Here is a 26,225-nt window from a genome sequence, read left to right as displayed (position 1 = left end):
CAATGTTTCCAACTTAGTGACTGACGTTTTCGGATTTTAACTTCTATTTCATCGGAAAACCTCCAGAAAAGCTTGATTCCTGGGTAAATAAGTCCCAAGACATTTAAGGCTTTATAGGTCTAGACTAACATCTTAAAACTAGCAGGCTGCCCAAGCAGATTATGCATCACAGATTTAATATGCTCGTGAATTAAAACGCCACTTAATGAGCAAGTTGCCAAATCCTGCACCAGCTGAAGTTTTCTGTACACACTTGAGGGTTTGTCTCATGTACAGCATATGGCAGTAGGCTGTAGGGCACTGATTTGCATAAAAAGCTTAGCTAAGAGCAATAAAAAAGAAGTACACAGTATGAAATAGTTCTTCAGTCCAAAGAAAAAGAATTTTTTTTTTCTTATGGTATTTTGTCCCTGCAACTTCACTATCTGCTTTCTGTATGGAGGATTAGTACTGGTTGCAGACCAGGAGTGCCACTAAGGCAACCTTGAGCAACTGGTTTTTTTGTCATGGTTTTCCTTCTGTAGATGGTTGTAATAATATGCCCTGTGTTTCTTCTAAGAAACCACATTTTCCTGTTTTCTGAATGTAATAGAATATAATCAGATGTACAAACCCTATTGTTTTCTTGCTGGAGCTGCCTTCTATACTCATTCCCCGTCATAATCCTTATTTTCCAGTGGCTCTGTATAGACTTTAGAAATAATGACAGGGTGAGGGGTGGAGGCAAAGGGGTCAGATCCAGCCTAGCCCTCAGAAGGTAAAGACTCTCAAAGGCAGTGGCAAAGATCCAGTTGACTTAAGAGAAGTGGAGATTTTTTGCTCTCAGTTTGCTGCCCCGGATTCTCCCTGGGCCTTGCTCTCCCAGGACACTTCTGTCCTTGCCAGAGTCCCTTAAATCATGTATAATTTGCTCTGTGTGTTTCTCAGCCACCAAGTAACATCAACACAGCATAAACTTACAACTGTACAGAACTAAATCTTTTCTAAAATAGAGAAGTGATTCAGTATTCCTTTCAGATTCAGTCTGACAACAGATATGTTTGTATAGGATTCCTGAAGTGGGAAAGGATAGGGAATTATTTATTTACTCTGAGGTCTGCACTAGCCAACCTGTGCTGTGAAGTGAAAATGTGATGATGTAGTTCGTAATGTTGTTTTACATACTTCTTCAAGGGAAAGAAAAAGTAACATATGAGACAGCCAAACCATGCAGCAAACAGTTGTTGGTTTGTCAGGAGCAGTGAATGGGTCTTGAATCCTCATAGCACGTGTGACGCTTTTCGAACTACAGTTTTTTGAATGTGGAAGGCCTATTAAGAACCCTGAAAGGAGGATCTGGTCCTTTTAATGTTCTTGCAGATCCTAGCTGTTCGCTTGCTTCTAGTTTTGTGGTTATAGATTTGTTGTCAGTATGATTAATGAGCAATGCAAAGTATGCAAAAAAAAAAAAAAAAAGGAACAATGAAAGATCTTCCTTCTGGAAGAGACAAGAAGCAAAAAGGCAATACGGTACTTGTGCTCAGTAGTCAGAGAAAGCAGAACAGTTTTTCCTTTCCAGTTAGAGGACCTAATTCCAAACTACATTGAATTAGTGTACGTGATGTTTTTACTAAATGAATTTGTTTGGATTTTATGTTACTATATTTTCCTATGGCTGGCAATTTAAAAATTTTGCATTAAGTAGCTGAACGTGTGCAACGTGTGCTGTAGTATGTGCATGCATGAGTTCTGTCAACTGGATGAGAAACTATACAGAACTGTTTGAAGACTATTCACAGAATCGTTGAAGTTGGATGGCGCTGCTGGAGATTGTCCTGTCCAACTCTGGTGGGGTCGGCCAGAGCAGGTTGCTCAAGACTGTGTCCAGTCAGGTATTGAATACTTCTAAGAGTGAAGACTCCAGAAGTGGTTGATTGTTTTAATTTATATCCAAAATATATCCTTACGTTTGATTTAGCTGAGCTAATAGGAAACAGGAAGGTTCCTTGCTAGCTGAGGAAAAGAAACGGTACCTTCGTGCACACCATTGTCATAAATCCCATTTACATAAAAGTCATATTGAATCTGTCACAGAAGTTATGAGGGTTATACAAATCCACGAGTGCTTGTGAAGAGTGAACCCTGAGCGACTCTCTGGTGTTCATGGTGCCAACTACTCCCTGTGTATTTTGCCAAGTCAGCTTTGTTGTTCAGGAATGGTTGCGTTCGTATGTGATTAAGATAAGTATCTAAGGTTGTGTAACGTTGCGGCTGAAGGAGGACCTGTAGTTTCATGACCTCAAGATTTAGCAGGGAACCATTTCATTTCGTGGCTAAGACAGGAGTGCCCGTTCTGTGAAGCGGGACAGAATTTGGAGGGCCTGACCAGCAGGGATCAGTCAGAGTGAGAACGTCCACATCTTCGTGTGCTTGAGGGATGTTGGCTGGCCGCTTAGGGGTGCGAATAAGGAAATCTGAGTATTCATCCAGCTGACAGAGCGAGGGATTAACTTTTTCTATATAACCTCTTCAACAAGACCTATTTCTGCTATAGTAAATGGTAACACATTGCTGCCCATAGCTGTAAGCTTTTACCCTACAGTAGGAAATTGGGAATTGATTCATGTTTTAGCAGAGGGACTACAAATGTTCTGTGCTGGGAGACTGGGTTTTGTTTCACAGTAAATTGCTGTTTTCATGGGGTTGCCTCCCAAGAAAAATCACAGTCACAGAATGGCTGGGGTTGGAAGGGACGTCTGGAGATCATCTAGTCCAACCCCCCCTGCTAAAGCAGGTCCATCTGGAGCAGGTTGCACAGGATTGTGTCCAGGCGGGTTCTGAATATCTCCAGAGAAGGAGACTCTGCAACCTTTCTGGGCAGTGGTTCCAGTGCTCTGTCACCCTCAAGGTAAAGAAGTTTTTCCTCATATTCAGATGGAACTTCCCGTGTTTCAGTTTGTGCCCCTTGCCCCTTATCCTGTCGCTGGGCACCACTGAAAAGAGTCTGGCCCCATCCTCCTGACACCCGCCCTTGAGATATTTGTAAGCATTAATAAGATCCCTTCTCGGTCTCCTCTTCCCCAGGCTAAACAGACCCAGCTCTCTCAGCCTTTCCTCCTAAGTATCAGCAGATAGAAGGGGTAGAGAAGAGAGTGTGTCATCGTAGGTGAGTGATGCAGGATCAGCTGAATCACTTGATGTAGCACATCAGGAAAGACTGAGCAACACGCTGGTGTGTGAATAGCTTTTGCATCAGTATCAGTGGTTGCCTGTCTTTTTTCTTGATGGACTTTGAGCCACATTTGTATTCTTTGAGCTACCATGCGCTTTGGACAACGGAAATGATGGTAGCGGTAGCTGACAACGATAATAAAGCGGAAACAGCAGAAGGACAAAATCTGGCATTTCTGAAGAGTTAGTTGTGGCTTTCACTTGTTTATAACCTGTGTAAGACTTTTTGGGAAGCTGATATAACCTTAGGTTAGGTTAGCAGAGCAGAAGGACCAGGGCTGTGGCCTCAAGGGTCACTGTGCTTCTGCAATTCTCCATAAACACAAGGGAAAGGAAGACACCAATGTGGAAGGACCTTACGTTTTGCACAGAGAAACACTTTGCACAGCAGCTGGCTATATATATATTACAAGTGACAATTTCCAATCCATGTGGCAATTAAGCTTTTCTTTTCACGTGGGTCCTCATAAGAAGAAACTATTGCATTTATATGTGTATAATATGTATAAAAAGTATATATAACAGGCATATATAAACATATATAATATTATATGTAACTAATATGTGTATATATTGTGTATGTGTGTCTCGTTGATTGATATTCTCCTGATTAATTAGGTAAGCAGAGCTAGAGCTTTTCCAAGCCGGTGACCGAATTAATAACGAACAGAGAAAAATTTAGTACAGCTGAATGCTTTCGTGTGGCTTTGGTCAAATTACTTAGAGGTGGAAATAATCAGCGGTTGAATTAAGTGAGAGGCTTGATACATACTGGAAAACCTCCATCGTCTGTCAGATGTTTTACAACTGTGATGAATGAGTTTGGATAAATAACACGAACATGTGTTAAATAAGTTCAGGCCAAGTGCTGCATGGTATGGTAAACAGAAATTGCACTTCAGGAACGTTTGAAAATATAAATGGATGGTAGGTGGTTTGTGGAGAGTGCTGGGAGGGTAACCTTTCCTCTGGGGAGGGTAAAAGGAAAACTCTTCTTATGTGCTTCAGAAATAGCTTTTTATTGTTGTTACTGTTTTTAACAAATACAGATGTAGAGGTTTGCTGGTACTAAAAAGAATTGTTTGGGTTGTTCAGCTGTTAAGCTGCAAACATGGTATTTTGTGCCCATTGCAAACTTGCCTGGAAACTGCCCTCAACCAGCACAGGACTGAGCCATACGGAAAGGAACTCAATAGCTTGAGTGACTTTATATTTAAATTATGTTTGTTAGAAAAACTGTTGATGCAGAGGAGCTGGGGGGAAAACTTAAGCAGGAAATCAGTCTAAGTGAGGCTAGGAGTGCTCCAGGGTCTGTCTCACCTCCATCTCTGCAGGCAGTAAGAGAGGTGAAGAGCTGGTGCCCCAATGGGCAGTGCATCGTTGCTTGGGGAGGCATCAGCCAGCTTTTGTTTCAGAAGGGAAAAATCTGTTGCCAGAGCAGTGGGTGGTTTTGTATATAAGCTTCTCTCATGCTGCTGTGTGTAGGACCTTGTGGCTTAAGCAAACTCACTGATTTCCAAATGCAACTGAGAGAAGCATTTAGCACACAGGTTTTCATTTGTTGTATTTGTTAATGCGGGTGAAATGATTGCTCAGATATTTGCTTTGTATTGTCTGTCACTCTTACGTCCAGCCATACTGTTGTGGAGCCTACAAGTATCATACATCTTGTTCCTGGGATGTTTTTCACCTGTGAAAATGGGGGAGAAATTCCAAAAGTGAAGTTCCCACTTGACGAACATGGTCTTTTATCAGTAATTTCCTGATTTTAATGTGTGTGGCTTTGGGCACCTCCCTTCATCCTAATCGTGGTACTTGGAAAGTGAAGCAGTACCCTGCTTTTACCTCATTTTTATAAGGATGTGAAGTACCTAAGTACTTCCACTGCAAAGACTTTTGCAGTCTGATGTACATGTCCTTAAGAGTATGAAGGTGTGTCCCCACTGCTGGAGAAGCCTTTATATTCACAACCACTTGAGTAGTAATAAAAACTAGCAATTGAAGGACAAATAAATTGCACGGGAGTAAAGGGTAGCAACTGCAGTGCTCTCTTGCAGGGCTATTGGGTGCAGCATGTGAAGCTTGAGACTGTTGGCTCCCCCGTGGTGTTACCTCCCTTCCTAGTGTGTTAAGCTTATCGCGGTGTCTGTGCCGCATTCTTGGGATGCCTGTTCACCTCCCTCTTGCCGTAAGGCACAGTACGGCAGATGCAGCAGCGTTGCGCCAGCCACCTGCACCCAACACCGTGCCAGTGTGACCCAGGAGATGGCGAGGCACGTGGTGCAGCAGCGGTAGAAACGCTGGGAGGTGAGTTGTCTGGCAGATAGTGGGGACCTCTGAGCCTCCCCAGGCAACTGCATGAGAACTGGCCACATGCTTGACCTGACATCCACATCAGATGAGATTCATCCATTGGCATGGATTTAGCTTGAGATCTTAGTGGTTCTCTTCCAGTTTATTCCTGGACTTTTCTCTTCCTTTCAGTTGCCAAAATGGTGCATTTTTCATGTGTCCCAGCAATTTCAGAATGATGGGAAACTTGCTGACCCTAAATTACTTTGACATCTGCTAAAAATATTTGTGCTGCACTCTGTCCTTCTGCACATCTGATATTGCTTCATTTCCTCTCTGTTGCAAATCAGCCTCTATTAACTTAATTTCTGTTAATTTAACTATATCCTTCACGTATCCTAAAGAAGCATCCTTCAAGGACCCCAAAACACATCAAGACACATGGAGAAGACAGATCAAGTTATTTGAACAAAGCTGGTTAACTAGTCTAATGTTTTGGGCTGAGATAATGTCTGCTAGGAACTATGAGACTATTACTGAAGGGATTGTTCTTTGCAGTGTGACTCTGTAATACTAAAGCAAAACCAAGTCTTCATCTGTTGAAATGCTCTTTCTCCTCTTTACTCAAAATCAGTAAAGCCTCAGTTGAATTGTTGTATCTGGGTTTGGACAGTTGAATTGCTGTGTCTGGGTTTGGGCATTTAAGGGTGTGAATTTGTTAGAGGATGTACACAAGAACGAGAAGGACTATCAGAGGTTTAGGAAAGATGAGCCACAAGTAATGTTGCTTAACGTAAGGAAGAGGCCGTTAAACGGAGACGTTACAAGAGTTTCATACTGGGGAGGTCTGAAAATTAAATTTAAATTTAAAAAAATTGTTTTAGAAATCAATATTATCATCAGTAAATGTAGTGAAATATTGAAATAAATATCCTGGAGATGCTGTGGCATTTCCATTGGAATTCTTTGCTTATTCTGTTTTTTAATTAATTTGGGGGAAAAAATCCTATAGATGAAGCTCCACTGGAGTTGGGTGCCTCCTCGAGAGGCTTTCCAGAAGGGATCTTCATGACTGCATGGCTCATGCTTCTGGGTGATGCTGAAGTACAAATAAATATTAATCATTAATATATATTGTGTGTCTCAGTCACAGGCACATCTGGTGTTTTTTGTATGTGAGCATTTTGTGGTGGATGCTTGGTCTTGGCCACTCCAAATGGTCAAAACAACCCAACATTGAGCTGGAACTCGTTGCCCCCGGTAGTGTGGCTGTGGGACTGGAAAGTCTCACCTGCTTGTAGGCAACACAGGCTCAGGTATTTAAAGATGCACACACCACTGCAATTGCTGGTGACGCTCTGAGGAGAAGCAGCTTAATCGGATTTTCACCATCAGCTGCTGATGATGCTCTTTTGCCTGTTGCCTTGCTGTCAGATGAGTGGTCTATACTTGCTGTCTAAATTTTCAAACGACCTCCAATGGGGTCGAATGCATGCAGTTAATTAGGAGGCTGCATCCTCTGGGGTCCGAAGGCTGATAAATCCTGATGCACTTCCTGAGGGTGGACTGGGATCACTGGAACAACCTATCTCTTGGAGATAGCCTCTGACATATTTTGGCATGTCTTACGCAACAGTCAAACTTGGTCTGAACTTGAAGCTCAGGAGCTCATTCACGTTCTTGGCACAAACCTGTGATGCCTTTGCGCTCGGATGTTTTGCCTCTTGCCAAGCTGTCAGCGCAGATAAGGCATCCATAATTCCAGGGATAGCGGGTGTGTGCCTAAATATTTTGTCCCTTTTTTTTGTGATAGGTTGCTATAATTTACTTGTTGCTCTTTGTTTACTAATACTGATTGACCATGCAGGGCAGCATGTTGGCACCATGTTTAAAATGAAATAAAACCAGAAAACTCGAATCATGACTAGCATGTTGTTATTAAGTACTTGTAATCCAAGAGGCACTGATGGGCTTGTTCAAGCACAAGCATACAGGTCAGCAATTCGGAGACTAGTTGTAAACTGAAACAAACGTTAAAGATTGGCCTCAACATATATTTTTTTATGATTATTTTTTAGCCTCAGGTTGGTTACAGTAATCTCTAAAGAAAGCAGTAAGTTCTTCTATATTATTTTCTTTTCTAGCCATTTTCCCTGGCCTCATTCTCTTGAATTATGTAACCTATATTTTAGTATAACAGCTACTTTCCTACTGTATTACTCTCTAGGGAACAATTTTGCATTAGTAGGGGGATGAACAAGATGACCTCTTAAGTCTCTTCCATCACCACTTGCTGTAATATGGTGCTGTAATATTTGACCTTGTTACGCAGCTTTTTCCCTTCTGTAACCCTTTGACTTTTACAGAAGAGCAGTCACAGCATTTTTTGGACATGCAGAAGTGCCCCCCTTTGAAGTTGTCAACTCGAAATACCGTTTCCTGCACTTCAGAGCTAAAGAGCATATTTAGTGCCTTTTGCATTCGAGTGGAGAGGACCTGTATAAATAAATCATTGCAGGGAAGTACGCTACGGTGCCTGTTCCGTAGCTGGAATGAATAGGCTGAAAAGGCAGAGGATCTTTATTTTGTTAATATGTTGGCAAGGCTGTAACTTTTGAATATGCCTTTCTAGTGTTGCTTTTTTATTTCAAGGAAGGAAGGGAAGACCCAGCTGCTTGAGCAATTTGTTCTAGGTCTGTACTGTGTCCGTGGACCTACACAGCGTACTTACTTCACTGCCGTTGTTTCCAACAGCAGGCTTTTCCCACGTGTCTAAAGTTATCAGTAGGTAGGATGGGAAATCTAACTGTAAAGGGGAATTCTGTATTCTAGCTTGCTAAATCAGAAAGTGTACATGGGAGAGAAGTAATTTGGAAATGGAAAGACAAGCTGTGGTGATATTCAAGTGATAAGTGGATTCAAAGATGCCTTGCTGTTCCGGTTTGTTCATAGCTTTCAGCTCATAGAGGGCAGCAAATGCTTTTTGTGGCATTGGCCTGGCAAGAATTTCTTCAGCTCCAGCCTGACCATGAAAGCCAGTTCTGAAAAAGTTTTTTGCAATGAACACCCCCTGCATTTTCTTCATCTCTCAAGAGACAAGTAACTTATAAAGCCTGGGGTTTTTTAATCATTGAAATGCTTGAGCCATTCAAGTGTCTTGGGGTTGTTGCTGCTGCTTTCTGTGCAGTTAAGTGATTCCTTGTTGACTCTGGGTTTTAATGTCCCATTCTAATTTTTACTTCATAATTTAAGTCAAACCTGCTGTTGTGCTCTCCTGCTGTTGGGCTTTTTTATTGCTTGTGTCCTTTTTTCCACAGCAGCAGTAGAAGGCAACTGAGACAGTTTTCTGCAGTACAGAGTTGGGAAAACAGTAGTGAGCACAGAGGTACAAAACTAAGAGAAAAAATAGTAGACCTTTCTGTCAGCCAGCTTCACTCTGCTCACAGCCCATATCAGCTTGTACGTCCTTCTGTCACTTGCTTGAGTAAGCGGGGCCTTAATACACTAAGTAAGTTAGAAATGGAAACAGTGATAGGAAGTTTTGACACCATCAGTTTTTTAGTATAACACAGTGCAACATACAGAGAGTACCAGTTTCCATAGCTGTAACCCCCAGGATCCAGCTGATGAAAAATAAGGTTTCCTTTTACACTTAACTATATAAACACTCTCTGCGTGTTAGCATCTCCCGTTAGCATAAATCATTGGCGTTTGTTTGCCGTAGATAGTTGTTGCATACAGATAGCGTGACAAATGTTCTTCCTAGTTCCACCTGCATGTGAACAGGTCTACAGGAGCAAAGGGGTAGTAATTTAGAGCTTCGTGAAGGGGAAACTCTGGCTAATGGTTTGTCTGTGACACATGGTTTGCTTGAAGCCAAGCTAAATAAACAGAATTTTGGTAGAAATGGTTGAGAGGAGAGATCAGTTTAGACCTATTAGGCTCCTGGAGTAGAGTATGATGAAGACTGGAAAGTCCCTTCTACCAGCTGTATGTGTAAAAACCTCCTTCTTTTAAATCTCACTGACTTACTCAGATGTTGCTGTAGTTTATCTATATGTTAGTAATGAATCTCGAGCACTGACTAAAACCTGGAACCAAGGGTGGGGGAGTATCCAGGACGTTCAGGAATATGTGTTCATCAAGAAAAGGACCTACCCTGAAAGGATGATTTTTCTCTCTCTGTTTTATACAAATGATTCATTTTCTCACTCAGTCTTTCCATGCTTCCGAATTCATGAGTTTAGTTCTCTGTAGGTGATCATTTAAGCATTACTGCTTTCTTTAAGCATTATTGTTTTCATATTAGTGGCACTCCAGACCTTTACCTCTCCTGCTGTCTCTTCTCCCTCTTACTGACTCGCCTCTGTTCTTCTGTACTTCTCCTTGCGTTGTTTCTCTCTTGTTGCAAGTCTCTGATTCCTCAGGGTCCTCGGTCCTCTGGAGTTTTCTTATTGTTACTGCTTTTCCCACAAGTGATTGCATCTCATTTTGTATCTCTTGGAAATACAGGAACAAGAATCAGGGTACCCTTCACGGGGAGGATACTTGCACCTGAAGGAGTGCATACATTTGTCACTGAATTTAAATGTGTAATGGTTCTTGTGCTGACAGTTTTATGTTAATTCCCTTGTGATAGAAGTTAGGACGTTTGGTGCTTCAGAGAAACGTTCAGAAAAGGTTATCTCCAATCCTTCTTCCCAAAGTGGGGTTTCTGCCCTGTGTGCTCTCCTTGTGGAAATCCAGGGGACTGTTTTCTGCCGGTTGCTCCTTGCAGTGGCAGGAAAGCAGACTTTTGTCCTTGAAGAGGCAGGAAGCTCCTTAAGTGTGGGTATACAGAATTGCTCTGAAGTACTGGCTGTATCGGGTATTTTTCATTCCCAGTGGAGATCCCATCGTGGAGTTCTCCCTGCTTGCCTGTCCAAACCCACGGGCTCCCTGGGGGTTTGCAGGTGGGTCTTTGCACACTCTGCTTTAAGCCTCTGCCAGCGTGGCTTTAGGGTATGGTATAGAAAAGGATGTCCAAGGCTATTTTGTGGCTTTCCCTCCTCCCACTCCCCACCTGCAGGTCCTTTATAGAGAAAGGGAATAAGGATGCAAGCTTGAAGGGGAGCTCTTCTCATATGCAGGAGTAATAGGATCCTCTCCCCACAAAGGATCCCTCTCTCCCAGCAGGGGCAAAGGACCCTGTTCTCTGAGGGGACCCACTGTCCCAGATAATTAGCTAAGCAGCTGCTGTGTGTCTGAATGAAAAGGAGGGGAGGGAGGTTCTGCTCTAGAGGGGGAGCCGGGGCGGCATTCCTTGGAGGCAGCCTGCACATTCCTCCAAAGCAGTCGGCACTGACGGTGACATGGGCTCGGCATTGCGCAGCCAGGCTTCCCAAAATTTGTACGCAGCCACTTGCTTGGCCTCAGGTCCTTTATTGTGGGAAAACTCCTTTTCCTCACTAAGTGCTAATCGTTTATCCCTGGATCAGTGGGAGAATATATAGCTTGAGTTCACATGTGACATGTTGTGCTAATTAATGCATAACAAACTATTTATAGAGATTCGGATGCAGAGAAAAAACAAAGATTTTTAATATGCAAAACGAAGTCATCTCAGCAGAAGCATCAATTGTGTTAATGCAATAGCAGGCATTGTGCCTGTGAATGAATCCCTTCTCTATCTATTTTCTAGGGGGTCCAGGAGGTAAAAGGAGGTGCTTTGTCTGGCCAACACATTTATGACTAGCTTTTGTGGACAAAAGCAAAACTAAAAAGAGAGCCTATTCTTGGCACAGGACCAAGTCTTTTCTTAGAGGACTGCTTTAATTTGTTTGACATACAGTGAAAGACTGGCACACTGCACTAATTAGTTTTATATACAGTTGTTTTATAGATCTGCAGGATTGTATGTACCCATGGGCCCACTCGAGCAACCCAGTGAAGTCTACCAGGCTGCTTCCTGAAGCCTGTTCACAGGATTGGACCCGTATGCCAGACTTCTTGCTGTGCTGCCCATATTTTTTACCTAGTTTTAAAATTGTGTAAATTCATTCAGATAGAATAACACCCATGTAAAATTGGAATAGTTTAGTAATAAATTTGGAACTGTGGCATTTGCAGAAAGAGGTTTTTTTTATTATGAACATCATTCTTTGATTCCCCGCCCCCCCCCATCAGTGCTGGTGGAAACCTAGGCAGTTCATTTATATTCTAAAAGACTATTACTATTACTTCTATCACTAATACTTCTTCCTAGTGAGCACTTAAAATAATGTTTTATTCGTTGGTGTAGGGACAAGAATTAAGTTTTTAGTTTCTAGAGTACTAGTCAGTTTGCAAGTGGCTGTTGGAAGCCAGAGAATATTGCTACTTCTGTCCCATGCAAGGATTTTAGAAATGAATGGCAGGAAATGTTTCAAATGTCATTTAATTAGATCTGCACCAGGTATCCTGCTAATGTAATCAGATGTGGAGTTAATCTCCCTTTTATGTTTTTGTAAGGAAAGGAGCTTCATCTTGAAGTTATAGTTTAAAGAAAAGAGGCATGGATGGGAGACGTGGAGGTCATTCAGGCAGCAGCCAGTGAAGCAGAGCAACTCCCATTTGTGCTCAGCCAGATGTTCACGAGCCTTTGCCAATAGCTCAAAAGGCTGATGCTACATAAATTACTATATCCCAGGGACTAATTCAATGGGTGTGATGGAAGAGGAAGGGAGGAGGATGGTACCCTGTCGGTCAGAGGTCAGGTGTAACACATGGGACTGAACCAAGCAATATTCAGCCAGTTCTGTCTTTTCTTTTATTATTGTGGATTGAAAACACTCATTTTCCCATAGAAAGCAGAAGAAAAGTCGATACTTTAATTAAGAATATAATGACCAATTATTATTTTCTTTAAAAAGTCCCTTTTCCCATGTAGTCAAAAGAGTTGAATACCCAATGAAATTTGAGCCTCTGATAGCTGTCTTTGAAAATACAGAATTCCTTTTGAAAGCTACCAGTGGTCCGATAAAATAAAGATCTTTAAAGGCTTCTCTTGCTTTCTGAAAAGGTGCCGATTGCAAGCCACACTGCCTCCCCTCCACTGCCACGTTTATACCAAATTCAGCTAGAGAGATCCCTTTTCACCTAGCATGAGTTGTTTTCCTTTCCTTTCTAGGAGAGTTATTTCTGCAAAAGTAAAAGCAAACAAAAACCCAGAGTAATAAATAATGGTTTTCTTTTAGAGCGTGAAGCCTTCTCTCTACTGAAGTGCTGCCATTGCAAGAAAGTAGGCACCCCTGGGTTTCTGCCTCTCATGCGTGTCTGTCTGTATCCTAAGCCCAGTTGTCTTTGACGCTCTGCCTCTAGAGAGAAGTGGTGAGCTAAGGGAATCTCTTTATCTCTCAAGGATATACACCTATCCGTTAAGATGTGAAGGATAATTTAACAAATGTGACTCTTGCTTGTTACAGAAAGGTAAATCAAAAAAAGCCTATACCGCTACCTGGTTTTCTATCAGATAGTTTCAAAAGAGTTGACTCTGATTTTGAATGTTTGAGGTTGGCAGTGCTGATGCTTTTTAATTTCTCGGTATTTCCTACAGCCTACAGATAAAAAGCAAGGTTTCAACATTAATGAAGTACCAACTCCGCATCCCAAATACTATTGCTTAATCAGTGGGAAGCCCATGGAGGGACAGAGTGCCTTTTCTTTCATAAAATAAAGAAATAAGCAGTGCCCTCTAGTGTTAGTTAACATCAGAGGGAACCACCAGGAGAATTTTCTGTCATCCAGGTATCTGCAGTTAGACTTATTTCCCGACCGCAGATGCAGCTGTTTATTTCTTGAAGAAAAGTAGTAAAAAAGAACTGCAATAGCATAGCTTATTAGGACATAAGTGTCAGAAATGCAGTCATTAATATGCAGATACAGTCAGATATCTCAAACTCCCTGACCTGTTTCATCTTCTCTAATCTTGAAGCGCACGAGTGTAATATGTCTCCAACCTGTACCTGGCCTGCGGAAGGACGGGAGATGTGTTTTACCAAAAGGCCAGAGACTCGTGAAGTTTCAGGGAGAGGCGTAGCAGTGAGTGTTCTTGCTTGAAGTTCGGAGGTGCAGCTTCTGGCATAAAGCAGTCCTGGTGCACGTGTTCGAGCTTATCTACAACACATGATAACAAGGCAGTGAGCAAGTAGGTCTTTTGGGCTGTCCTTGGAGCACCTCAGAATTTTTGGTTCTGGTGATAGTAGCAGGTTGAACTCCTGTTTCAAAGCCTTAGGCATCATTTGTTTCAGTTAAAGACAACTCTGCCAGGGATGCACCGTGGAAATTAGTCAGCTCTGCTTTAGCAAGGAAGGCTATTTCTCAGTCTGTTTAAAAGAGGGCAATGCTTTAAATTGCTAATGTAAAACAGCAAGCGTTAAAAAGCATTTGCTATCTGGTTTCTGAATCGTCTTCAGTGTGAAAACATTGTAAGCAAATGTGCCTTTCCCTTTCTGTTTTTTTTAATTTGATTTTCTCCCATAGAAAAAGAGTTTATGAGTGATTATTGCCTTTCAGTTTCTGCTGATGCATTTTCATAGCCTTGGTTGCAGTCTGGGGCTTTTGGGATGAGCCCCGAGGTCCCTTTGGTGTTAAAGTTACTGTTGATAAATGGGAATCCTGTGAGGCCTTGAGAGCATCTTACTGAGCACCCCTGAGCTGTAATCTGGTGTATGCGTTTATCACTTTCTGAAAAACAGCATACAGAAATACAATAAAAGCACAAGGTTTTATAAGGTGACCCATGCAGTACCTTGGCTTACACAGGCTTTCTTGCCCAGGGTGAGGTTCACCCTGGACTGTGGTTTTCTAAATCAAAACTTCGTCTGATGTAGCATGACTCCAAGGAGTGACGGTCTCACTTTCCTCCTTGGGTTATGCTCCATGAATGTTTCTGATGGCTGCCAGCACTATAAGAAGTGGGTGCCAAGACTTACGTAGATAGTCAGTATATTGCCCATGTGTGAGAATATTAGGTGAAGAGGTTAGGAACTTGTATTTCTGAGCTGATTCAACAAGATTAGCTGCACACGAGGAGGGATCTGCAAATGTACGTTGTCTCTGTGTAGATTGCTGTGCCCTGATAGTAGCTGTCAGAAATGAGATGACTTACCTGGACTGTTGCTCCTCAAAAGGGGTGTCAGACCAGCTCAAGTGTTTGCAATGCGTGGCCACTGTCTTATTGCCACTGCTGTTGCCAAACTTGATACTTCCAGTAGTTACTGATGCTTCAGCTCTAATGATAGACCCCTTTTTGAGCTGCAGCTAATACTTTTGTCCTGTTTGCTACACGCGAGCAGGGTTGTTTGTGCTGATTGCCAAGGATGAGCTTATGCTCTGTGAAAAGACCAAGAAGAAAAATGTTCGGCATTGTTCCTCCTGAGACGTACCAAAAATCTGCACGCACCAATGAAAGCAACCAGCGTTATGGTATCATAACAATGGTTCATTATGACTTTACCCTGGGCCGGGATGATGATTATTCTTGTTTAAGACCAAGACCAACAGATGGCATTTGTTAGGGTTTTGATATTTATATACAAAGTTGCCAGCACTTCAAGAAGTGGTGCCTCTCTTAATTAAGATGATAATGCACTGCCTTGTTTGTAGAGATTCTGCTTGTAATGACGCTGGTGAATTATGAATAGAGGGAAATTAGTAATAACAAATGCCAGATGGAGGTATCTTTCAAAGAGGAATATTTTGTGTAATATGGCATGTAAAGTTGACAGACCGGGTCTTAAAAGACCTTTATTATTCTTTAAGCTTTCCTGACAAAATTACTCTTTATCCTGCCAAGAAATGTAGTTTCACATGCCAGTGTGTTTTTAAGCAAGAGTAATTAAAGTATGCCTCTAAGTTTATGGCTTGAAGTGAAATCCGTTCCTCCAGTGTTTTGTCAGGAATCTATAAACAGTGCAAGGAAGGAGACAACTTATAACAACAATAGTTTTGCCAATTCTACACGTTCTGCCTTTGAAATCGGAGGCAATTAGGGATGAACAAAACTACTTTCAAAAGTTTAGAAAAAAAAGTGTAAGTTTTGCTGAAGCTTTACTTCACATTTTTACTTTGGTTGAAGATGACTGCTGGGAATAAGAAATGTTTTTCTAAAATTAAAACCTGCCTTCTTTGATTGAAGTAAAAAATGCTTACTGAGTTATAAATGTATTGAATCCTCAAATGCTAGGCCTTTTTTATAACTTCCTGAAACAGGGAAATAAAATTTAATTTGATTTTGTAGTGTAGAGTAGTAATTAAAAGAGAAATAGACAAGGGAAAGTAAGAAATAAAACTTTGGGGTTTGGTATTTCATTTTCTCATAAGAATGTTCCCACTCCTCGGGCATTCCAGCTTTGATCTCGTGACCTGCTAGCCACCGTCCATTGCAGAGAAGGTCCTTTCATGATGATCTGTGGGTGAGGCAAAGTGTGTCATGGGGGCTGACGGTGAAGATCTGATTTTCCTTTGTAATTGTATTAGCATAACAAAATTCAATTTAGGACTGTAGAAGTCTTGCATATAATCTCTCTCAATCAGATACGCCAAACGTAGTAGACCAGGAAGACCTGAAGGGCATACCTTCTGCTCCATCCATGTATAGTCACAAATCACTTCTAAATACGCAATAATAAACTTGAGATGTACAGTCCAAGCCTTCTTCCAAAGGCACAAACATTGTGGCAGGGTTCAGAAAGATAGCAGAGGAGTTGCTTTTGTCTTCTTTAAATTATTTCTATGAGTATGCATTAGTAGGGGAACAAATGAAGTAATATGTTTCGGTATTGGATGATGAAAAGAAGGCTTCTGCTTCATTTAGAAGAAGATCAAGATCAGTTTTCATGAGAATAAAACACTGTTTTGAATTATGCTTAGAACAGACTGTCTGACTGTTTCTGGTATTAACGTTCATTGCCATCACAGAAAGGATTTAACAATAGAAAGATGAGAACATGAGAAAAGAATGTCTAGAGGGAAGGCAGTCAAGGATGGGATTCAGTGGCTCTAGCTTTGATAACAAAAGCAACGAGGGCTCTCAGTGGAGTCTTTTTGAGACTAATCTGGTACTTTCAATAAACCCTAAACTTACCTTAATGCAGAAAGAGCAGTATTTTTAGGCATTTTCAAAAACTCCTTAGAGCATTGTTTCTCACTGGTCTTGTTGAAGCTATTGTGAATTTACCTGGGAGATGCCATCTGAAGTTATGGACAGCTAAAACCATGTTTTACTTGTACTTTTTTAACGAATGAGTCCTGTATATATAAAAATCAAAGCTGCTTTCTTTAACAGCAGTCTAACTAATGGGAAATGGGCGCTATGACTTTTACACTCCAACTCTTTTGAAATCTGTACTACTTTTTTTTCCATGTTGTCAGTTTTGTTTATGCTGAACTTCTTTCTGTTGTCCTTTTTTTTTTTCCCCAGAAAAACTTTACAATTCCAATGGACGTGAGCTGAGACGGGCACTTTTCTCCTTGAAACAAATATTTCAGGTGAGCAAATAAGGTCTGTCCATTCTGTGATTTGAACACGAATTGAATTTCTTTTTTTAATGTGAGGAATAACCTACAGTTTCTGGCAAAAGAGAACTTTAGTCTTCATTTGCAATGTGCAATTAGCCAATTGCTTCTTAGGGTCTTTTCTCTTTATGGTCTGCAAGCCTTCCCCTGTTCCTTCAGTCTGTCAGAAGGCAGGACCAGATGTGGAGTAATTGGCAGAGTTAGTGGTTGGAACCTGCCAGAAAAGGAGAGAAGAAAATTGGGACTCTTAGATGGAAACTGCTCGTTAGACAGTGGCTTAGTTCTGTATTGGGAAGACTGGGAGGAGGATGTGAAAAGAGGAGCTAGGAAACCATGGGTTGGGCTGATAGCCCAATATTGGCCTAATAATTGACAAACGGGCTAGGCTTAAGCCACATCAAAAACTGAAAAAGGGTGAGAGAGATGTGGGACAGATCTGATGAGGAACCAAGATGTAGTGGGAGAGCTCTGAAGGTGTTAGAATTTAGACTGAGGTTAGAGGAAATGATTTACTGATTAGCTGAAAAGATACTTTATAGAGCTGAGGAGGGTATGGTAGTGATTAATCAGTTTAAGGAAACGCATGGATTTGAATGTGAGTGTTTGTTATGGAGGAGACCTGAAATCAGCAGGATTTTGGGTCCTGTGGGCAAGCAGCCAGTGTGATAGAGAAGTAGTGTGGATGATAAAGTTTGAATGAAAATTCAAATTAAATGAAAAATGAAAATTCAAATGAAATTCAATGAAATTGAATGAAAAGCTTGGATTTCAGATTGGTTTTACTGGATAAGGAGGAGGACTTGGGAGAGTTACAGGACTGGAAGGAAACTTGTTGTAGACAACTGGTCAGGAAAAGTGAAAAGAAAATGTCGGTGAGAACTAGAGCATACTGCCAATGTGATCCTAAAATGGAATTCAGGATGACACGTTCCATTTCTATCACTAAATACAAGTGAAATCAATAAGAAAAGCACCTCTACTCCTTTAGTAATGGATCCAAATGGAGGATGACAATCTATAATGTTTTTCAGCTACATTATGTAGGTGTAAGGGTTTCAAGCTGTTAGTTTAGGATTTTTTGCTTTGTTTTAAAGAGACGTTTATTCTAAGAACAATAATGTTTAACAACTCTACAAGACTGCAGAATTGCAAATTTCCAAAACACACAATGCTTTTTGCAGGTTTCAAAGTTAAGCATTCAGAATTTTAAAAATGCCAGAATGAAGATTTTCTGAACAATAGGAGTAGATGGCGAAGGGTGCACCGTTTAATGGAAAATTTTAATAGTTGAAAGTGTCTTCTGGGTCCGAAAAATGTCCTTGAATTTTGAAATTTTTGGAGAAAGGAGGAGTTCCAGCTCCAAAATGATCTGTTCATCTCATGGCCACAGACTGGGGAAAACCAATTCAGGGCATTCCCAGGGAAAGACTGAGAGTCACAATGATGCAAGCTAGGTTTCCCTGTGAGCTTGCCAAGTGTGTGGACTGTGTGCTCAGAGAAAATTAGGCAGGTTTCCAAGAGTCTTCTCTGGTTTCTTCTCTTTTTGTTCACCTCAACTGTTTCTGGCAAGTATTTGTATTTCTTTGAATTTATGTATTCCACAGGTTAATCTGGGCACTCATGCATATTTAGCAGTGAGCGCTAAGCCTCTCCTCCCACCCATCCCGCACTCCCGTACCTCCCATCATGACTTTTCCCAGTTTGGGTATTCATAAACGTTCTCTTCCATGTAGGTTACTTGAAGTCTAGTAGGTATTTCTGAGCACATAGTGCCCAGTGCTTTCAGTGAACACACCAGTAAGATCTCTGTCTTCCAGCTGGTCAGCTGTTTTCATGGAAATGTTGTTTAAATATTTATCCTAATAAATTTAATTGGAATTGACTGGGTTGAAGAGTAATGAGAAGGAAGGGAATTGTATGTGAATTTAGTTTTTAAGTGAAGCCTGTCTGATAGTTTCAGAACATAATTTTTCCTTGAAGAATTCGACATCCCTGCTTCCTAATGTATGTAATACAGAAAGGAACTTGGGAACTATCTGTTCCCACTTTAAGTAGCTACTTCTGGTAGAACTGTGGTTGTTTGTTGAGCAAACATGCCCTTCAAAAAATCTTTATATACTCTGAAAATACAGGTTCTCGTTAGTGGACAATTGAGGAGAAGTTTTCCTCAAGCTGTAAAGTATTCATATCATATGCTCACGTATTTGAGGTAGTATACTTCAAACTGGAAAATGAGACGCTGTAGGATGTAAACTCCTGTTTACCTGTCAACTTCACTGTCCTTAACAGTTACCAGCATTGCTAAGGGCATCTTTTGAGTATGATTTTAGTTTATCTCATAATGAACCATGACAGAGAATGTAAGATGAGTTTCTATCTGTTTTAGAAAGAAAAGCTATTTCAATTTTTTAGTGAAGAAAAATACAAGTTAATATTACAAGGTTATATTATAGACCAAGCACTGTTGTCAACAAGGTCATGCCTAATTTATTTTTTAGTGCATGACATTAAAGTGTGTCAGCATTCTAAATCATTATGTTAAAAGTTTTTTAAAGAGTGTATTTTTCAACATAAATATCTGTTTGATTTTGTATCTCATTATATTTAGTATTTTAAATTCCTGAAGAGTATAGTATTTTGGAAATAAAATGTTGACTTCAAAACCAGTCTTTATTTTCATTTTAACAGATTTTCAGTGTTATGGAGACTTCATTATGTCTTTAAGTGCCAAGACAGTTCGTAACACCATGTTTTTATAATCATTTCATCATAACTGAGTTAATTTGGCACAGTTCTGTGTCAGTATCATTTTTAATTTAGAAAGCTTCAAGGTAACGTGCAGTCTCTTATTTGCATTAATTGGGAACAAGCCCAAGTTTTACATCAAATATGAATTCCAAATAGTCGTAGCTCTTGGTTTTTCACGCAAGGCCTCAGCGAAGCTTAGCAATGTTTGGCAAAAGCAATCCCTTTGTTTCAAATTTTAAATGAAAGATTCATTTGGCAAGTCCAAACTTGGAATTTCTTTTTGGTTTCTTCTGGTTGGCTGGTTTTAGCAAAATGATAAAGGTTATGTGGAGCATTTTTCTTTGACAGTAATGCCATTCTGTTCCTGTCATTCATTCTGAAGGGTTAAGATAGCCACACTCATCATCTCTTGCTGGACTGTAATGCAGTATTCTTCTTCTGATTTACTAGTATGCTTTTTGACAAACATACTTACGGAGTAAGGAAAGTAATGTGCAGGCTAGAAGTATATGAAGTGCTTGACCTTAAAAGAATTGAAAAAACATATACAGATATAATTGGCAACCTGTTGGAGTACAGTTTTAGCTCCCTTTGAATGTATTTTCTGTCAGACTTCTGAGTTGTCTGGTTCTTGTGCTTCTCAGAGCTTCATGAATTTTGTGCAAAGTGCTAGAACTCCTAAAGGCATCTGGGGCAGAATCCAGCTGAACATGGCACTTTTAAAATCAGGGTCGAAAAACGTTCTTGCATTGCCTGATTGTGATATCATAAGAGAGAGAAAAACAGAGCTGCTTAAAACATTTAATTCAATATCAATCTTAAAAGCAGAAAAATTGGGTACGAGCACTATAATAAATAATGCTGCACAATTCATGTGATACTAAACAAGTTTATTTAACAAGACCCTCTGATACGGACTATGTGTAATATAAAGCAGGCTTAGTTTAGAACCTGTAAACAAAAGTGTGCCTTGCAGTTACAAAGCATTACAAAGCATAGTTTCAAATCATGCTGATTGCATCATTTCAAAATATGAAATAACTGGGTGAGAATATGGTGTTGTAAGTAAAATAAGAAAGCTATAAAGCACGTTTCAAGTCTGTTGAAATCTATAATCATGTGTTAATCTGCTTCTTAAAGTTTTGGAAAATATTTTTGATCAATCAATGCGTTAGGTTTTCTGGAAAGCAGACCAAAAAGATACATATTTAAAGTGTTAGGGAAAAAAGCCAGTTTTCTTTTAGGACTGTTTTCCCCACTAAGTGTCATTTGACAAATGCAGGAGATCTCCCACTATTTTTCTTGAGAAGCCTAGATTCCTGTTTTGTGTTGTGATCAGAAAATCAGGCAACGCAGTCACAAAATTCTCTTACAGAATTTTCTTCTATTGTTGAGAAATTCATTAATCATTGAACAGTTGAGCTTTGTGTAAAACGTCAGAAAGAACAGCTATGTAGGGGCCCTGGAAACATTAACTAGAAGGTGTTTGGATAGACACAATCTTATCAGTGAGTGAAATCAAATGTCACACACTTCAGCTGCCTAAGGAGTCATCAATCATCCTTAGGAGAGCAGAAGGAGTATTCTGTGTTTGCCTCATTGATCTCAAGGAAGGAGGCTGCTCCTTCCCCTCTTGCAAGCATGACTGATGACTCCTTAGGGTTTGAAGCTGTGTGACACTTGATTTAGGGGCTCCTGTCATCACTTGTGAGGCAGGCTGCCACCTCTCCCCTTTAAGAGCCCTCTTGGAAGCGTTCTTGATTAAGTCATGAAAAAGAGTAAAACCTTTATTTCCTTCCCAAATCAAATCTGCGTAGCAGTTTACGTATCTGTTTAATCCTTTTTATAAAGGATATCTCTCGTTACTGTTTAGAGATCATAAATAAAATAGATATGACAGATTAAATGTCACAATCAGTTTCTCAGTTTCATTGGCGAATACAGTGTCTTCTTCATGCCTAGACAATGTCATGGACTGAGATCTAAGCAGTTCTTAATGAGACTATAAAATATTTCCACCACAAGGACAGCCTAAAAACTTGGGAAGCTGCCATTATTCATTCTTTAATCTGTGTGAAACTTTGAAATGAAACAAAAAAACTTGTTTTGTATGAAGCCTATCTACTTTAGCTTTCTCAGGTATGTAATACAGCGAATGAACGTTGTTTGATCTGGTGTTTAGCTGCCATGAAGAATATCCCTGGCAGGGTCTGGTCCAGGTGATTATTCCAGTAATTTTTAATTCCACTATTAACTGGGAGAAAAAAAACACAGTGTATTAAAGTATCTGCTGTCTACTCAAGGTGCAAAGGATGAAATTCTGTCCCCATCAAGTCAACGGCATAAAATGTCTTTAGTTTCAGTGTTATTTTTACCTGGTGGTTGAGTGTATACAGGTAGATGGACTGTGGTAAACAAACAGAGACAGCAGAACTTTTTTTGTTCATTTCCCGCTAAACGTGGGGGAGGCAACCAAAGCTCTTCTGGCTAATAACAGATTAATCTGATACTGCGGTGTGACTGACTTTTGCTTGCTTGCTTCTTGCGCTTGGAGGGGAAAAAAGTTATCTGGGGAAAAAGATCCTGTAATTATCTGCACGTTCATTAACTGAAATAATAAAATATTGAAAGCAGAAAGTTACTTCCAAACGGTTCAACTTGCTGAAATAGTAGTGGAGTTTCTTTTCCATATTCTTTCTTTCAACCTGTTTTAAGAATTGTAGTACAGTTCACTTTCCTCTCCTGAAAGACGGAATGCATAAGTTTATTGCTCTGTACAACCCAAACAGGTAGCCCACCATTTTCAGTGGTAAAACTTGATGGTAACTCAGGGGTCTTTCTCAGGTAAACGTGGCATCATGCAACTGCAAGGTTAAGTGCAGTGAGAGAAAGACTGTAGGCTGATTTCTCTCCTTGGTCTTCTAAGAATTTGTTTTATGTATCTAAAAGGAAGAAAACTCTTTATGAAGGGACACCCAAAATCTTAAAGGACTAATTCTTCATGCATAGACAAATGAGACACATCTCACTAAGGAAGAAAAAGTAATAAATGAATGGGAAATGGGTGATAATAGATGTATTGGACCCTGATAAAATAATACAAATATGAGCTGAAAGTTTTCAGGTTTTAAATTTATCCTTTTTTCATGGATGCCCAATAGGAAAGAGCAGTTATTCTAAGAAGTTACTTTAATTCACTAGACAAGACTACTTTTTAAAAAAAGGAAAAAAAAAAAAAAAGAGATTTCTAAGAAAGTTTTAAACGTTTAAATCATTTCATAAACATATGCAATATTTGCTGTCTACCTTCTACCATACTTTTTCTTCTGTTTTTGTTGGCTGGAACTTGATGCTCTAAACACACCTTAACTGTGTCTAATAAACACTGATTTGACTCTGAGGAATCTCAACAAATCTAGTAAAGCAGGATTTGATTCTTACCTATTACTTATTTCCTCAAGATTTTTTTCCGTATGCTGCAGGACAGTTAGTGGGATAGCTACATGGCTAATGCTGGATATCTTAGGTATCTGAATACCTGTCATTTGAGGAATTTGAGAAAGACTTTGAGAAGTCTTTGCATTACTGAAAAGTTATTCATATAAATGTCTTGTTTCAAGTTTTATATATTTTTAAAAATTCTGATAGATGAAAAAAATCCAAAGATATCTGAACCTCTTTCAGATTAGAGTACTTCCCAACATCCTCAAGCTTGAAGAAATTCTGTCTGTAAGAGAACTGCGTATTTGTTTCAAGGTATTAAATACTGGATATGTTTTCACGCATTTTAATTTGTAAAGTAATGTTAACTATTGAAATATTTATTTTGTCCCCATGTATTCTTTCAGCTATCCAAAAGAAACTGCAGAAAGGCATACAATTTAAAATGTGTCCCTATGCAGAGGAGGTGTGAAATAATAAGTATTGCAGCTTCTCTGCTTTGCTAATGGGAAACACCGGCAAATGCTATATTTGTTTTGCTGGTATTTTCAGTGCAATACTAAATGTGTTCTTCAGAAACAACAGAATTTTTATTTTCTGGACTTGAGGGTATTTCAGAAGGGAGACTACAGGGGATTAATGGCTGCAAATCAAACACTTTACTTTTGGGTGAATTTCTGTATCTCTTTATTGGTGCCAAGGTGGAAATCCATAATAAACAATAGTGTGGTCTGTATTTTAAATGTTTTCATCTTGGAAAGAAAGAAAGAAAATTTACTTTTTAATACTCTTAACAGCATAGTGTTATCATTAGCTGGCACAGATGTACTTAAAAGGTTGGCAAAAAAATTGCTGGCATTTGGTGATTGCTACTTAGGCAACTGACTCGTGGTAAGGATGTGCAACGGAATTGATACTTGAGGGTGAATTTTCATTGTAATCATCACTAGAAGCCAAACTTTGCACTGCAGGTTGCTTAAATATATTACCCCACTGAAAGTAGAGGGGGATGGTCATTTCTGTGCATGCTGTTGTAAAATGTTGCTCCACGTAGATAGATGCAAGAATAGGAAAAAATGGAACAGTGTAAAAATACTGATGTCTTTATATCACGTCATGGCTGTGCTTCTACACAGATGTGCATGTAATGAGTAGGAAAGGTGTAAAGGCTGGGGGAGAAAAGCAGAGAAGGAGCGTGGAGTCAGCATGGGAGGAGTGTAGGGGAAAGGTAGGAGGGCAGAGGAGTGGAAGCTGTGGCACAGCCGGTGAGGGCAGTAAAGCGGCTGAAGTGCATCTACAATCAACAGAGATAACGAGGAGAAGGGGCTTCCACTGAGGGACAAACTGGCTGCTTGGTCCCCATCAAACCCTTCACTGCTAAAATGCTTCTGCCACTGCTGCAGTTACCTCTAGCAGCTGACTGCAGTTTCGGGACGTCTCGGTCCAGGGCACCCGTGTTCTCAAGGAATTCTTCCGCTGGGTGTGCTGGTGGGAGCAGGGGGGAAGGAAGACAGCAACTGAACTTGCCTAGCATCCTTATCTTGGGGTAGTTTCTGAGTTTCCAAGTATCAGGGGGTGAAAATACTTGTCTTAGAGAGGTGGACTCTTTGTGACAGCAGCAGAAGAATCTCCTGCTGCTACCCCAAGAGCGGTGTTTGGTTAATCTTATAAAAGTAGTGTCCTGACTCAAAGTAGAGCAGAGGTTTCATGGTTTAATACAAGACTTGCCTGCTTAGCCACTGGCTCATCTCACCCATACATAGAGTCGTTTTGTAGCTGCTTAAATAATTTAGGTTGAAATGGCAATACAGTCTTGAGGGACTCATAGGACTTAAGTTTATGTATGTATGCGTATAAATATATGTATGTGCGTGTGTGTATGCTTTTGGAATGATTTCTTTCCAGATTTGTTTGCAATAGATGACTTGGCTTTTAAATTGGACTGAAATAAGCAGTGACAATTGAATTAGATAGTATCAGGCACTTCTGGATTGGCAATCTAGTATTTTAATTATATCAATAATTTTGGAGTCCAAAGAACAGAACTATAGTTTAAAGTGTGGGAAAGTAACTATAAATTATATCTTGGCGGTCCATGCTCCTTCAATCACTTCCTGACTGTGTTTACTCAGTTTTCAAGCCAAAATGAGCTTTTCTAACTGCAAACATTGCAAGCCAATCTTGATTTATAAAATGCAACCTGTTGCTTAGCCAGTAAAAAAGCTGGACTCCAGAAATGGTCTGGGATTTCTGTTTCTAATAGAGCACGGCATAACTCTCTTATTACTACATCATTGTAGTCTTGTCAATGGGAGTAATTATTTTGCTGGTAACTTTAGCAGATGTGATGCATACTGAAGGCAGGTAACAATAGTTAAAAATATTCTCGTGGATACTTTATAGTGGTATATTTCTAATGTAGACTTTGGGGTCACAGAGTTAGGCTGCTGAAAGGAGAGCTGAGAGGAACTGGCTGTTGATTTTCTATTGCTACTGGGGCAGAGCATTGTATAAGCATTTGAAATGATATGGGGAACCTGTGAACATGAAGGCTCTCAGGTAATGGAAGTGCATTCTGGTAACAGCCCTGCACTGCCACATTGCTACTGCTGCCCAGGGCAGTCAGGTTAGGAGCAAGCTATGAGGTTGTTTTGGGGGTTTTTGTATACACGAGGGTTTGCCAGAGCCAGAGGAATGCTTAGGAAAGAAGATAAGTAGATTTCTATTCTCCTTGCACTATTAGGAGTAGGAAGGGTGGAATAAGGACCCACCCATCATTGATGCTATTGCTAACAGAAACCCGGATTTTATCATTCTTCCTTTATTCGCTTAGTAACAGAGGAAGCCTTTCAAGTGTCTTGGGCAATAGTCCTGCATTTTACTTTCTTGTGATGGAGCACCAGATGTATTGTCATTTGAGATTTATGCCAGCGAAAGCCTGCAGTCACGCGTGGTTTGCTCTTTGACCTGCCGCCTCCTTCCTCCCTTTCTTCACCAGT

The 26,225-nt window shown here is 40.2% G+C and overlaps 1 protein-coding gene across 19 annotated transcripts in view; it reads left to right on the top strand.

Annotated features, from left to right (window-relative positions):
- FHOD3 (formin homology 2 domain containing 3) overlaps positions 1 to 26,225 on the top strand; it is a 407,898-nt gene that overhangs the window by 172,985 nt on the left and 208,688 nt on the right. For all 19 annotated transcript variants that reach the window (XM_087759886.1, XM_087759866.1, XM_087759824.1 and 16 more), the window contains one exon: positions 16,943 to 17,010. In XM_087759886.1, the coding sequence (XP_087616012.1) occupies positions 16,943 to 17,010 (68 nt within the window). The remainder of the gene's footprint in view (positions 1 to 16,942; positions 17,011 to 26,225) is intronic.

Source organism: Nipponia nippon, unplaced genomic scaffold (genome assembly GCF_047370975.1).
Source record: "Nipponia nippon isolate SJK-2023a ecotype South Korea unplaced genomic scaffold, ASM4737097v1 scaffold_1, whole genome shotgun sequence".
In the NCBI taxonomy this organism is placed as follows: domain Eukaryota; kingdom Metazoa; phylum Chordata; class Aves; order Pelecaniformes; family Threskiornithidae; genus Nipponia; species Nipponia nippon.
The sequence above is the reverse complement of the archived record's forward strand: the minus strand, read 5'-3'. Positions and strand labels throughout refer to the sequence as shown.